General features: G+C 31.1%; 3 protein-coding genes across 4 annotated transcripts; 2 read left to right on the top strand and 1 right to left on the bottom strand.

Moving 5' to 3' along the window:
* Positions 1–3688: 3688 nt before the first annotated feature.
* Positions 3689–5694, top strand: LOC108327917 (AAA-ATPase ASD, mitochondrial). 2 transcript variants are annotated; one of them, XM_052873757.1, is made up of 2 exons: positions 3689–5196; positions 5300–5694. In XM_052873757.1, exons 1-2 carry the CDS (start codon positions 4053–4055, stop codon positions 5383–5385), a joined length of 1230 nt encoding a protein of 409 aa, XP_052729717.1. In that variant the 5' UTR covers positions 3689–4052; the 3' UTR covers positions 5386–5694. The 2 variants fall into 2 exon arrangements, with proteins under 2 accessions (XP_052729717.1, XP_017417137.1); XM_017561648.2 differs by having other exon boundaries at positions 3711–5694.
* A 1842-nt stretch (positions 5695–7536) lies between these two features.
* On the top strand, positions 7537–8262 carry LOC108327180 (uncharacterized). Its single transcript, XM_052872265.1, has 2 exons — positions 7537–7776; positions 8050–8262. The coding sequence occupies exons 1-2, from the start codon at positions 7537–7539 to the stop codon at positions 8260–8262; spliced, it is 453 nt and encodes a 150-aa protein (XP_052728225.1).
* A 2517-nt stretch (positions 8263–10779) lies between these two features.
* LOC108327179 (probable leucine-rich repeat receptor-like protein kinase At1g35710) lies at positions 10780–13672 on the bottom strand. Its single transcript, XM_017560911.2, has 2 exons — positions 11423–13672; positions 10780–11263 (listed from the first exon to the last, which is right to left on the bottom strand). Exons 1-2 carry the CDS (start codon positions 13662–13664, stop codon positions 10887–10889), a joined length of 2619 nt encoding a protein of 872 aa, XP_017416400.1. The 5' UTR covers positions 13665–13672; the 3' UTR covers positions 10780–10886.
* Positions 13673–15255: the final 1583 nt, after the last annotated feature.

Genomic DNA, 15255 nt, shown 5'->3' with positions numbered 1-15255 from the left:
TCTAACCTACCTTAAATGAAACTTGTTTATTAATTGAATAGTTTACGGGTTCATATGAACGGACCTAAATAACAACAACCTCAAAGAATAAAAAGTTAAATTCAAAACGTTAAGAAAACTTAGAACAAAATAAAACGTGTTAAAATAACAGAGATTCTATTAAAAATGTTAACTAAGTTTCTGAGTAAAATGTATTTCAAACGAAGTTCATAAATAGGAAAACGGATTTAATGACTTTATCCCATAACTTATTTTAATTTTCATGGAATGACCAACTTTAATTTTTTAAATAAAAATATAAAAGAAAACAAATAAAAATTGAACAAATTACATAAAAAAAAGTTACTTCTGCATAAATAGTTACCACTAATAAATAGAAACTAAAAAAAAGGGGGAAAATATTAAAAAACAAAAACAAAAGGCAAGTTAATACGAAAAAGTAACTAGGCAAGTAAAGTAATTAGTTTAAATCAACCTGGGAAAAAGTAAATCTTTTTTTTTTCAACTAGCTTGTAAGTTTACTCTCCCACACCTTCTTTAATATATAAAATTGAATCGGTATACATTCATAAAATAACTTTATTTCAATACATATTATTTATTATTAGATTATTGAATTTATTTGCTAAAATAGATTTCTCCATGTCAAAATATTACCACTATTTATTTGACTTTACTAATATATATGAACCGATTTTCTGAACGGTAACTACTAAAAGATTTAAAAACATTCTGGTAAAACAAAATCTGAAAACAGAGGAGAGACTTTTAAAAAGTTAGCTATATAAAATTTTGTATCTGCCACATAAATATTATATAATTACGGTTTATTCTTTTTAAAAGAATTTGTTAACCAGTATATAATAATTTAATTTTATGAAATTTACCAATTTGATAGTATGGAACCGCTTATCACTTGTTGACCAATCGAGAACGGTCAACAGGTAACATCGTTAATTAAAAATAAACTTCATTAGCAACTGAAAACATAGATTAAGCAGCAAAAGAAGATTAAGACATGTTTAAACCGTGAATAAATCATCCAAAAATTTACATAGATATTTAAGGTAATGAATTCAGTGAGTAACTCTAGCATTTGTGAGAACAACTTAGATGACAAGTAAGATGTGGAACTCAAAAAGTAGTTGAAAAAAGAACCATTGAAGACTCTTGAAGTAAGGCAGTCCTGCTTTGTAGAAACACTTATAATTAATATAAACAAATATAAAGTATATCCGTTAACACAGCGTTTTGTAGTGATATGTCGAATCAAACAAGGTTCTTGAAAAAAGCACGTCCAGTTGTAGAAAGTAAAATCGCTTTATCTAAAAGTAACGAAACAAAAAACAGAATTCCGGAAGCTTTATTTGATGAAAGTGTAGTAAATTCCTAACATACAACGTGTTACGTTGCCGACAACCTGATTTAAACATTGTAAACGACCACAACCACATATATTTTGTTGCTCAATTACTAAATTAATCGCAAAAGTTCATATGTTAAGCTATTATTGCTTCTGCGTCTTTTCCCAGAGATTTGTTAATTTAATTCACTGCTCCTGTTGTGGAACGGTGCCGTATGATGGGGCTTTTCAAGAGTAGTCACACTTTTAATTCCTTCTGAGACTTACCTACGTTCCTGTTCCTGTTCCTGTTTTACTGTGTGGTCACCAATGTTTATGAACTCTGTCGCATTGTTTAATCTATCAACATATCACTGTTTTCTTTACAAAATCTATTATTATACTGTGAATGGAACATAAAATCCTCTCAGATTTAAATTTCAAGAAAGAAATAGTAAATTCACATTTTGTTAGATTGTAACTTTAAAGAGTTATTCATTTATGCATGTTGTGTGACAAGCAGGTGTGGGACCATGTTGCAATGGAAAGCCACTTAGTTGTAGTTGAATCCTTAGGTTTTGCATAGACTATACTTTGGGCGATACTGAATGCAACTCTATGGTATGACTATTTGATAAGTCTAAAACTGAACGATCCATATGATTAGGAATATTCATTTTAAGCTACTTATAGAGACTGAGTTTATGATCAAGGAATCATCTTTAAACAACACTTAAATTTGATGATGATTAACTAAAAGTCAAATTATGATCATTACGAATTGAATTGTGATTAGGTTGATGGTGATATAAAACTTATTCTAAAATCTATAAATAAATGTTTGAAGTGATTGAATTTATTATGTATTTATTGTTAAACTTGTTAAATCTTTGTTCACTCTAACATCTTCCTACCTTTAACCTTTTAGTTTGGCCGATTGAAAGACAAACTATAATGAAAAAATAATTATTTATTTAATTAAATTCATTTAAATGTTTGTGTGCATATTTTTCTATATTATTTTACTCATGTCTTTCAAATATTAGGTAATTAACACATTCAACTATACGAAACATATTCAAAATACATTTCAAAATTAAATATTACAAAACATTATATAGCATTTTAATTAATATTTCCAATAAACTTACGTTAACATGAATTTAAAAAAAATTAAATTTCTTTTAAATTAAACTCAATCAAAATATATAAGGGGACAAGTTCACATGTAATGGTTCAAATTAACACTAACTTTTAAAATATCATTACTTAATTGCCTAAAGTATTTTTCTTTGAGTGTTGTCAGTTGAAGTAAAACAAATTAAATATATTTTAGTTTAAGTATCATCGATTAAATTATCTTAAAGTGACTCACATTATTGTTTAAAGTGATGACATTCCAACCCTAAGCAAAATGGACAAAATTTGTATGAACTCTATGTTTTGAATTTCTTGAAGTGGAAGTTCTCAAGCTTTAGTGACAGTAACAATAAAGTAACAAATTTAGAGTCGAGGTAAGATGAGATGAGAGAGTTCAGCTTGGAATGTTGTTGTATTGTGAGGGTTATTTTTTGTTGAGTGTGTGTTGTGAAATTGATGGACTAACCTAAGAGGTAAATGAGATGATATACTAGTTAAATGGATTGGTGAGCAATCTAATCAACCACGAATTTATATTAGATTCTCTAAGTTTTACTATTTCAATGCGAGATGATTCAATCCATGTCGACAACTTTAAAATAATTACCTATAGAAACGAAGATTTATTATATTCAAAATATTTAAATTGTGCCAAGCATTTTAAAAATTAGGTGGCAGTGTCTCTCTTTTGATATACAAAAAAAAATTATAATTTTATTTTTCTTTTGACTGTTTTAGTTTTTACATTTCTAAAAAAATGTACTTTTTTATAAAGTCTTTAATTTCTCATATGTTTATTTCTTTTATTTTTTACTTTAACCAATACAAAGATTTTTATAGTGAGATTTGTTATTATAAGGTTTGACACCATGTTAAAAAATTAATTTAATCCTAATCAATATCTAAACTTACATCTATTTATATATTATAAAAGAAAAAAATATTAATTTTTTAACAATATTTTAATACAATACACTAGTGATTTTATTTATTATTATAAAATGATCTTATCCACTGGAATGAAGGAATGCAAAATAAAGATAAAAGGAAACGGGGAGTTTAAGTTGAATTGAGTTTGTGAATAGAGTTTTGCAAAGGAGAGAAGAAAAGGTGGATTGAGATGATGATGAAAAGATGTATGGTTGGGTTAAGAGGAAGATGAGTGGTGGCAAGTTGCGAATGTCGGCTTAGCTTTATTACTTGGAGAGGAGAAGTGTATTATTATTATTATTCTAATTTTTCCATTAAGTTTCATCTCATCCAAACATGCCTTAGCTTCCATCGTACCTGACAAACCATGGAGGGACCATCTTCTCCACTCCATCACACACAAAGTGGTTTCGACTTGCCAAACATCACTCACTGTCAAATGGATTCGCTTCCAACAAAAACTTTACTATGCCACTGCCACTGCCACCGACCTCTTCCACTTCAACTTAGATTCTCTTGGACCACCCCAAAAACAAAACACCCTTTTCTACTTCTTATATAATCTCCATCCATCCCTACCCAACTAAAATAACTCAACACATACACATTCCTGTTAGTCTCTTTCTCTACTGTGTTTTTCATGGCGGAACTATGGACGCAAATGGGCTCATTGATGGCCACAATCATGTTTGTGTATGCCATGGTAGAGCGTTTTTTCCCGGCTGCACTTCGTGACGCTCTACAAATCCACACTCAGAAACTTGTCAATTTCTTGTACCCTTATGTGCAAATCACCTTCCCTGAGTTCTCTGGTGAGAGGCTCAAACGCAGTGAGGCTTACACTGCCATCCAAACTTACCTCAGTGAGAACTCTTCCCAACTCGCCAAAAGGCTGAAAGCTGAAGTTGTGAAAGATAGCCAGAACCCTTTGGTGCTTAGCATGGATGATGATGAAGAGGTTACCGACGAGTTCCAAGGAGTTAAGCTTTGGTGGGCTGCTAGCAAGACTGCTTCTAACCCTCATGCGTATTCTTTCTCTTATTACTCTCCCCTGGATGGTAAGAGGTATTTCAAGCTAACTTTCCATAAAAAGCATAGGGATCTCATCACTGTGGCTTACATCAAACACGTGTTGGAAGAGGGGAAGGAAATTGCCTTGAGAAACAGGCAAAGGAAGTTGTACACCAACAATCCTAGCAGTGGTTGGTATGGTTACAAACAGTCAAAGTGGAGCCACATAGTGTTCGAGCACCCTGCAACGTTCGAGACTCTTGCAATGGAGCGTAGGAAGAAGGAAGAGATCATCAACGACCTTGTTAAGTTCAGGAATGGGAAGGATTACTATGCCAAGATTGGGAAGGCTTGGAAGCGGGGCTATTTGCTGTATGGTCCTCCTGGGACTGGTAAGTCTACTATGATAGCTGCAATGGCTAATTTCATGAACTATGATGTGTACGATCTTGAGCTGACAGCAGTGAAGGACAACACTGAGTTGAGGAAGTTGTTGATTGAAACTTCTAGTAAGGCTATTATAGTTGTGGAAGACATTGATTGCTCGCTTGATCTGACTGGGCAGAGGAACATGAGGAAGGAAAGGAGTGAGGAAGAGGAAGCAAAAGATCCTAATAAAAAGGAAGAAGAGGAGAGTAACAGGAGTAGTAAGGTAACTCTGTCTGGTTTGTTGAATTTTATTGATGGTATTTGGTCAGCATGTGGGGGAGAGAGGATCATCATTTTCACAACCAACTTTGTGGACAAGCTTGATCCTGCTCTTATTAGGACAGGTAGGATGGACAAGCACATTGAATTGTCCTATTGCCGCTTTGAAGCATTCAAGGTGCTTGCCAAGAACTACTTGGATGTTGACTCACACCATTTGTTTTCAAGGATTGCCAATTTGTTGGAAGTCACCACTGTCACTCCTGCTGATGTTGCTGAAAATCTCATGCCCAAGTGTGTCAACGAAGATGTAGAGACTTGCTTGCTGAGTTTGATTCAAGCTCTTGAGAGAAAGTTGGCAGAAGAAGCAGAAGAAAAAGAATCAGATGATGGAGGGTTGAATGAAGAAAAGGACAAGGAGGAAGCTACTCAGCAGGAGATTAAAAGTAATGGGCACTGTGTGGAAGATGTGAAGGGAAATGGATTCATCCTTTGAGTGGGAAATGAAATACTCTGACAGAGATTGTCACACTTTCTTGTTAAAACATCTATTCTGCTACATTATTATTTTGTCCACTGTATCTTTTCGTCTGAATTGATAGCAATCATCTCCTGTTGTTCAATTTGTGGTTGAAACATCTTTTCAGCTATATTATTGTGTTGATCTATCATTCTCTTTCACACGTTCCTACAATTCCACTTCAATTCCAGGTATTTTCAAACAGCGTAGTGCCTAGTGCATGGTAGAACACCTAGAAGAAACAGTCATATCCGTTATGGTTCATTATTGAGCCAGAATATTCTTCACTCTTTACCACACTCAATCATCATAACATTCTTACATTTAGTTTTAATCGCTCATAATTTTCAGACCAATTCTTATACGAACACTGTTCTTACATAATACACCCAATCAAAACTTCTATATTTAATAAAATAAAAAATAACTACTAAATCGTCAATTGTTCTGGTTTTTATTCTAAGATCCACAGAGTAAGACAATTTGTTCTCGCCAATTTATTCCTGCACCTCATTTCTTTTTTCTACAACCCATATTTTTTAAAATTCTAATTATATCCCACTTCAAATTATAGTTTTGGATTGTGCAATCCATAAATATTTCAAATTATATAATCTCATTCTGGACAATTCTTAATATAAATTACATTTCAGATTGTAAAATTCGTTATGTAAATCACTTCTTAGATTGTATATTCTTTAACGGAAATTACGTTTGAGATTATACAATCAAATAATATTATGGATTGTATAACTTGTAATGCAAATTTAGAAGCTAATTAGAAATGTAAATTACATTTTAAATTGTACAATTTGTAATGCAAAATCATATTTTAGATTGTACAGTCATTAATATGAAATTATATTTGAATTATTCAATCTATAACAAATTTACATCTTGAATTCTACAATTCATATTACAAATTTGGAAGGCAATCTTGAATGCAAATTACATTCTAGATTGTATAATTCGTAATGAAAAATTACATTCAAGATTGTACAACTTATAATGCAAAATTATATTATAGATTATATATATAATTTGTAATACAAAATTACTATTCATAATGCAAAATTACATTCGAATTGTATAATTCATAGTATAAATTTACATTTTGAATTATACAATCATATTGCAAATTGGAAAACCAATCTAGAATGCAAGTTACATTATAGATTGTACAAACGTAATGCAAAATTACATTCAAGATAAGGTGGAGGTGAAAGAAAGTATGAAGATTCAGTGGAAGATGAAAATGAAGAAGATGATGCAATAAGAAAATATGGGAGTGCAGGAAAAAATTGTCCCGATATTAAATATATACTAATTTAGTTCCAAATTGTCCAGAGAGTTAATATGGTTTTTTTTTCATATATTTTACTTATCATAAATCTGATCACTAATGTTGTCCCACGTTATTATAATTTGGGCTTGGGCCTCTCATATAAGAACTCAAAACATGCTTTTTCTTCTTCCTGAACCTTCCTAATTTCTAGCTGCACCCGTACCGTTTCTGAAATGACTATTTTATCCTTATAAACTATCTCATCAACTGCTATTCCATTTTTAGCTTAACAAAACATTGTTATACAAACCATTAGATATATTAACCTTTATTGTTGAGATGAATATTATTAAGTATTAAAATGAAATTAAATTAAGTCAAAGTGATATCATTTTGCTACATTTTTAACAAAATAATGTCATTTTATGTTTTAGTAACATTTTAAAGAAGGTTTAATACCTGTTTTGGTCCCTCGAAAGAGGGGTTGTGTTCAAAATGATCCTACCTTTTTTAAAAAGTAACAAATGATCCCAACTTTTGAAAAAACGGGTCAATTTAATTCTTTTTGCTAACGACATCAAAAATTAAACGGTGCAGTTGCGTGGCACTAGAGTTTGGGTTCGTCGTAGTTGGTGCCTGAGGTAAGGAAAGAGTGCTGGGATGCGGGGATGCATGGATGATGCTGGGATGCATCTGATCCACTTTGAATTCGATGAATCTGATCTCTACAACTCTGCAAACACTAACTCTTTGGAATTATGCAAATCTGTACGCTCCTCGAGATTCCATAGTAACTTCTCTGCTACCGTCGGCCATGTCGGTGCTTCGGGATCACTGCTGGTGAACGTGTCGGACTGGTCGAAGATCCTTGGCAACGAGTACGAACAAAACCGGAGGAGGGTTCAAAATGCGATTTGGGAGAATGAGATCCATATTATATTTTCTTAGATCGAGGACGAGAATAGAGAATAATTGGTTTTTTCTTAGATCCAGATTCTATTTTCAGCACGCCAAAGAAGTTTAGGGAGAGAAATACGTGAGTATTGTCTACATATTGTTCTTTATTACCCTTCCATATAGTTTCGTTATGTTCACTTTTGATTACCAAGTAACATAAAATTTCACTCCCAATTTTAGCCAAAGAAAAGTCCATAAAATATTTGTGATGCATAGAATATAGAAGTGGTGAAGAGAAATTCAGTTTATCACTGGGATTTAAACTGTCATCTGCTTCTGCTTGAACTTGAGTGGAAGTACTCCAGAACAACCACAATTGCACGAAAGCAAACAATAATTTGTGTAGATAAACCTCATAGATGCTTTAAAGGACGCAATCTTAGCAGGGTTCGAAATGCGATTTGGGCAAAAACGGGATTCCAAGATTAGAATCAAACAAAACCTTAACAAAAACCTAATTTTTTTTATAAGAGTTTGAAACTTGAAATTGGAATCCTAATGAAATGTTTTGGGGTCATTAGGATTTGGGATTGGAATCAGAAGGCGTTGCTTGTGGTAGACGCCGTGAAAGAGCCCCTTGCAGCGTCTGAGGCGTCATGATTGTGGACGAGAGAATGGCAGTGGAGACCTAGAAGAAACAACTGGGGCGGTTTGCATTGAAAAATACCAAACCCAGAAGACCTAGTACTTCGACGAACCCAAATCTCGACCCCTCTTTTTTTAACCTCTGTCAAAACATTGCCAGGTAATCTATTTTTTTTGTTACAATTTTAACCTTACTGTCACGCAACTTCCACACAATAAGATAAACTGCACATGTCATTAAGTTTTGTCTAGGAAGCAGCTGCATAGTTTAATTTTTGACGCCGTTAGTAAAAAGGATTAACTTAACCCGTTTTTTCAAAAGTTGAAATCATTCGTTACTTTTTAAAAGAGGTAGGACCATTTTGAATACAACCCCTTTTTTGAGGAACCAAAAGAGGTATTAAGCCTTTTAAGAAATATTATAATCCATATTTAACCTATAACAAGTTTAACCTAAAAGAACATAATTTCAAAATTTTTTCTAACTATTCATGTCATAAACATCCACAAAATCTCATATAAAGTTGTTAGAGTCTATATTTTTACTAAACGATTTCAAAAAGTTCATAAATTTAAACTTTGTCTGAGTTCTTGACTCATAAGTTTGTTGCAGAAAAATATTAAATATTAAAATCATTAAATATTATCATTAGACCTTTCATAGATAAAAATATTAAATAAAATCATTTATAGAAATTTAAAATGTTTGAATCTATTAATTAATACTAACATATGAGACAGCGGTACTTTAATATAACTTTAAATTTATTTTTGTAGAAAATTGCAGTTGTTGCAAATTGTAGAGGATAAAATCACAAGTACACAAAAACTAAATTCTAGTAAGATAGGCAAATTGAGATTATAAAAACATCTTAAAAGTGAAATATGGTTTCTTCTACAAAAATTAGATGCAACACATGATCCTTTTCCATGTCATAAAATTCAACCATGTTTGAAACAATGATATAAATGATTTTTTTTCTAATTTATTTTGCCAATTATGAAAAAATAATTATTTCTTAATAAATGAACTATTATAATATTGTCAAATGTTAATTATTATTTTTTTGTTATAAGAAGAATAACTGAGATAAAAAAAATGAGATAAAAAAAATGAGATCTTTATGGGGTGAGGGAATGTCATGACTGTAGATAACTGGTTGGAGAAGGAGTAACATAGAAATGATGAATTGGTCAGAAAGGAACTTGAGAAAACCGGAATCTAGAATAGACATGCGGTAAAAGGCTAGGAAAGCAGAAATATTTTGTAATTTGTTTCTTAAATAAAATAATAAGATACAATTAGATGAAATGTACAATTAGATGAAAATAACTGCATGTATATTAAAAATTTGTTTAAAAATTGATTTCTTATACAGTAGATAAGTATAACTTGGATAACAAAAGATTTTCTGTTTTTTATTATACTAAGGATCTTTTTCTTAGTAAGTGATTGTGGAGTGTAACCAAAAAGGTAGAATGTTCATTTAATGAGAAAGTGAGCTGAGAATACTTGAGAAAAAAGTAGTTCTTATTCTCCTTTCTCTTTGAAAGTAAGGACAATAATGTTATTTTGTCTAAAACGATTTGTTAAAAGCCATGAAAGTTATTCATTTTTAGTAATTATTCTAATTTGTCTTATAATTATAATATAATTATTAACAATATATTATGATTATTAGTTTTTTTATTATCATTATTATTAACATTAATATTAATAATATTGTTGTATTACATATCAATAATCAATAATTAACTTGTAAGTATGTATCAATAATAAGTTATCATATAGTCAATATCTACACTTACAACCATAACCATATGTGCATGTATAAGAATTTGTGTAATATTTATTATGTAAGGAGTCATATTGTCGAATATGACACATGCATACAAATTTTATTTTAATATAATATATAGTTTAAAAGTTTCACATTGTAATCATATACCCATATTGTTTTGCATCTTACTAATTAATTATTATAATTAATTATTATGTCAATTTATAATTTAAAACAAACAAATTTATATTTCCATTACATTAATATTTAATTATCATATAGTCAATGTCTACACATTTATAACAATATGTATCTTTATTTAAAATTTTAACCTCAAAATTTAGGTTACTTTTAATTTTTTAATAAGAATTATATTTCACATGTCTACACAAATTTTTATAACATTTTACGATTTTTAAACTCCTGACCTAAATAATTATAGAATAGTTAACACGAAAGTAAACTAAGTCTAAGTGTTATAATTTATTTACCGTTTTTAAAAAAATAATGTAATTTTATTTCTTGATGACATGTTTAAAAAAAATGTTATAATCCACATCAAACATAAAACTAGTTTAAATAAACATAACTTGAAATTTTTTTCTAGCTATTAATGTGATAAACAACCACAGAATTTTCATTGAAAGTTGTTACAATCTAAAATTTTGCTCAACAATTTCAGATAGTTCACAATTTCAAGGAGTGTCTGAGTTCTTGACTCATGAGTTGTTGCAACGAAATATGATGTAAAGGAATGCTTAGTGGTGTGAACTGACTAAGGAAACATTGAGAGATGTGTTTCATTGTTGGACGAGAACAAGGGTTGGGATTTAAGCATGCAAGAGTCACAATGGCAACAACAACTATGTCTTGTAAAATTGAAAATGTTGGGTGTGGGAGGCGTTGATCCAATATTTCACATAATTTGATGTCATCGTGAGTAGAAGTTGATTGAAGTGATAAGAGTATTTCCTTTGGATGTTTTCCCATCAAAGTCTCCAATGCCACCACTCCGAAGCTATACACATCACACTTTTCATTCACAACCATTGTATACGCAAGCTCTGCATTTTTGCAACATAGCATTGAAAGATCAGAAGAAAAATAATTGAAAATACAAGTGCAGAAAACTACTCCATTTGTTTGTTATATGGATCTTGATTAGGCTTGATATGCATCAAACAATAAATAAATAGAAGTAGAGGAACATATAAACAATTTACCAGGTGCTATGTATCCAATGGTTCCAGCAACTATAGTTCGATTGGATGAATCAAAGTTTAGAAATCTGGCAGTGCCAAAGTCGGAAACAATGGGCTCCCACTTGGAGTTAAGCAAGACGTTGCTTGCTGATATGTCTCTATGCACTATTGGAGGGACACAATCATGATGGAGATATGAGAGAGCATGTGCAGTTCCTTTCACTGTGTTAACCCTCTTTTTCCAGTCAAATTCTATTGCTTCCATGTCATAACGCAACACAGAAAGCAAGCTTCCTTTCTCCATGTACTCATAAATCAAAAACATTATTCTTTTGTGCAAGCAGAATCCATGGAGCTTGACTATATGTCGGTGCTTTATTTCCGATAATACTTTGGCTTCGTTTCTGAAACTCTCATCAAAAGTGGGGACCTCTGCTTCAAAGCCATGGAGTTTCTTCACCGCAACAATCTTTCCACTTGGTAATTGAGCCTTGTAGACACTTCCATACGCACCTGTTCCGATACAATATTTAAGATCAAAGTCTTCAGTTACTGTAATGATGTCTTCATAGGCTATGCTTCCGTCGTAGTTCCATATGCAGAACATGTCCCCATTCTTAGATGTTTCAGTTATCTTTGCATGTTTGTTCTTGATTGCAATGCGGCTGTGCCCCAGATATAAAAGTAGTAAGAAGGCCATGATTAGAAATATGGTGATGGAAAGAATTATGACCAGCTGCCTTCGTTTCTTCTGGTTGACTGAACAAGGCTGAAATTGGTATTTGATTTGTATATTTGTATTGTTGCTGCATACATCCTTGTTCCCAATTAGCGCATATGGATTTACACCACTTGGAATAGGACCACTCAAATTATTGAAGGAAAGGTTCATGTCATAGATACTATCAAGAGGCATAGGAATCGCTCCGGAAAGACAATTGTAGCTTAGATCCAGACCATACAAGAATGGAAAATGTCCAACTAAGAAAGGTTCGAGGGAACCAGTTAGTAGATTGTGTGAAATGTCAATATTTTGAAGGTGCATGATGTTTGAAAGTGAAATGGGAAAGGTTCCATTGATTTTGTTGTTAGAGATTATTAGGGTCAATAGATTGGTTAGATATCCTAGTGACGAAGGTATTTGACCTTGAAGAGAATTGTGGGATAAATCAAGATAAGTGAGTTTTGAAAGATTTTCTAGTGATGGAGGTATTTTACCTTGAAGAGAATTGTGGGATAAATCAAGATGATGGAGATTGGAAAGATGTCCTAATGGAGGTATTTCTCTTTGAAGATAATTGTAAGATAAATCAATGTAAGTGAGTTGGGAAATATTTCCTATTGTTGGAGGTATTTTATCTTGAAGATAATTGTGGGATAAATAAAGATAAGTGAGTTTTGAAAGATTTCCTAGTGATAAAGGTATTTGACCTTGAAGAGAATTGTGGGATAAATCAAGATAAGTGAGTTTTGAAAGATTTCTTATTGTAAGAGGTGTTTGACCTTGAAGAGAATTCCGGGCTAAATTAAGATAATTGAGTTTTGAAAGATGTCCTATTGATGGAAGTATTTCACCTTCAAGAGAATTCCCCATTAAATTAAGATAACTGAGGTTTGAAAGATTTTTTATTGATAGAGGTATTTCCCCTTGAAGTGAATTGAAGGCTAAATCAAAATAAGTAAGTTTTAGAAGATTTTTTACCGATGGAGGTATTTGACTTTGAAGATAATTGAAGGATAAATTAAGAAAAGTGAGTTTTGAAAGATTTCCTATTGTAAGAGGTATTTCACCTTGAAGAAAATTGTAAGAGAAATCTAGATGACGGAGATTTGACATATTTCCAATTTCAGATGGAATAGTACCTTTTAGAATATAGGAGAGCTCAAGATGTTCCAAATTCTTGAAAGCAGGGAGGTTTAGTGTTGCTAATTCAATCGGTTGTTTGGAATACTTATATGTTATACGAGTTACACTTCCAGCATCATTGCAATGTATACCATCAATCTTTGAACATATATGAAGTGACTGTGAATGCGACAGATTCCACCATCCGCTATTGATTACAGCGCTTGCTTCCAACTGAAGCTGCGAAGGTGTAGACGCGCATCCCAACTCAAAAACAGAGCCCATAAAAACAAAAACATAGATAAGAAGATGGAAATTGGAAACCAAAAGCTGCATGGTTTGGAAATAGAGGTAATAAATAGAAGGTATATTTATGAGAAACTCAAGTTTCACTAAATTATGTTCACTCAATACCATGCTACCTATCTGCTCATTCTTATAATACTGTGATAAGCCTTTTGCCCCGCCATTGACGCCATGCATGCAGGCATGTGTGACGGCATTGCTTGACTTGTAGAGTCTAATACGGAACCATTAATGCAAACAATTCCACAGCGTTTTACCCCATTGACGGTACCAACGCTTTAGTTACGTTATTTTGCAGACCTAAGAGTCAACTTCGAATATTTGAATGCATCCATTTCTGCGTTGTTGCCTTTGCTCACCCAAACACGTTCCACGGATAGGAATGTTTATAAATGGTTGTCGCACATAAACTATTATTAGAGATATCCACTGCTTTATTCATTTAGTTCTGAGTATTACAGATACTTTTATACACTCTTTTTAATATTTGTTTCATTTTTTTGGTAATTTTTTTATTTATACAGGAGACTCTCTGTTAGCCATTATTACACTAAAAAATGTTTCGAAATGTTTTAATATCATTTTTATTTTAGAGTTTTGTCTCTTTGTAATAAAGTAAAAGAAAAATAAAATTTTATATCACAAATAAACTTAATTTGACCCATCATTAACTAAGCATATTCTAAACTTGATTCGAGTCCAAATTCTAATTGTAGAAAATAGTTCAACAATTTAATTTTAATTCACCAAAAACATATTATATATGTAATCTCTAATCTTATAAATATCTATTTTTCGGGTATTGGATGTTACGGATAGATTTATATATTTATTTTTCGGGTCTTCACTTATTCTTCTAATATTATTCATCCATTCCAATAAAACAAATTATTCAATTTCATTCTTATTTTATCATTTTCATTTTATTCTCTTTATTTTCTTTACTCTTTATTAATTTTGGTTTCTGGTGGTATCAATTAGTGGATATTCTCACAAAGCTATTACATCCTAAACCTTCTGTAAACACCAATTCTATTTCTGTCAACATATTAATACATTAATACTTGTATAAATAGTTTGTATTTGACTCCGTTTGTAAATAACAATTCTACTTCTGTCCATATATTATACTTTCTACATCGCAAATTATATAATTCTAAATCAATATATATCTCAAGATGTCACCGTTATAAAAAGTAAAACATAAAACAAAATCGATTTTGTTATGTAATTAATGTAAACAAAATTTAATTATTATAAATAAGCCAATATGATACATGCTCAAATAGAGTATGGGATGATAATGGAGGGCGTGCAGGTTTCAATATCTATATTTTCAAAATAAAAATTCAATCTCTATTACCTTTATATTTAGGCATAAAGTTTTTGTTTCATTTTTATAATAACGGGTATAGTTAAACTTCCATTCTTATCTGTCTCTTTATTGTTCAAAATATTAACTAAATAATTTTTTCAAAAAATAAAAAATATATCAAATAAATTATCAAGTATTCAATACAAAAATATACAAGCTTTCTCTGTAATATAAAATATTAAGAAAGAAATTAAAATTGTATAAATATGAAATAAAAGTAACAAATAACTAATTAAATAAAGATTAAATAATAACATAAAAGAGTAAAAAATTATGAAATCTATTTTTTCTATAAATAAATTACGAAATTAATAACCAAGATTAAGT

Source organism: Vigna angularis, chromosome 2 (genome assembly GCF_016808095.1).
Source record: "Vigna angularis cultivar LongXiaoDou No.4 chromosome 2, ASM1680809v1, whole genome shotgun sequence".
NCBI lineage: Eukaryota > Viridiplantae > Streptophyta > Magnoliopsida > Fabales > Fabaceae > Vigna > Vigna angularis.
The sequence above is the reverse complement of the archived record's forward strand: the minus strand, read 5'-3'. Positions and strand labels throughout refer to the sequence as shown.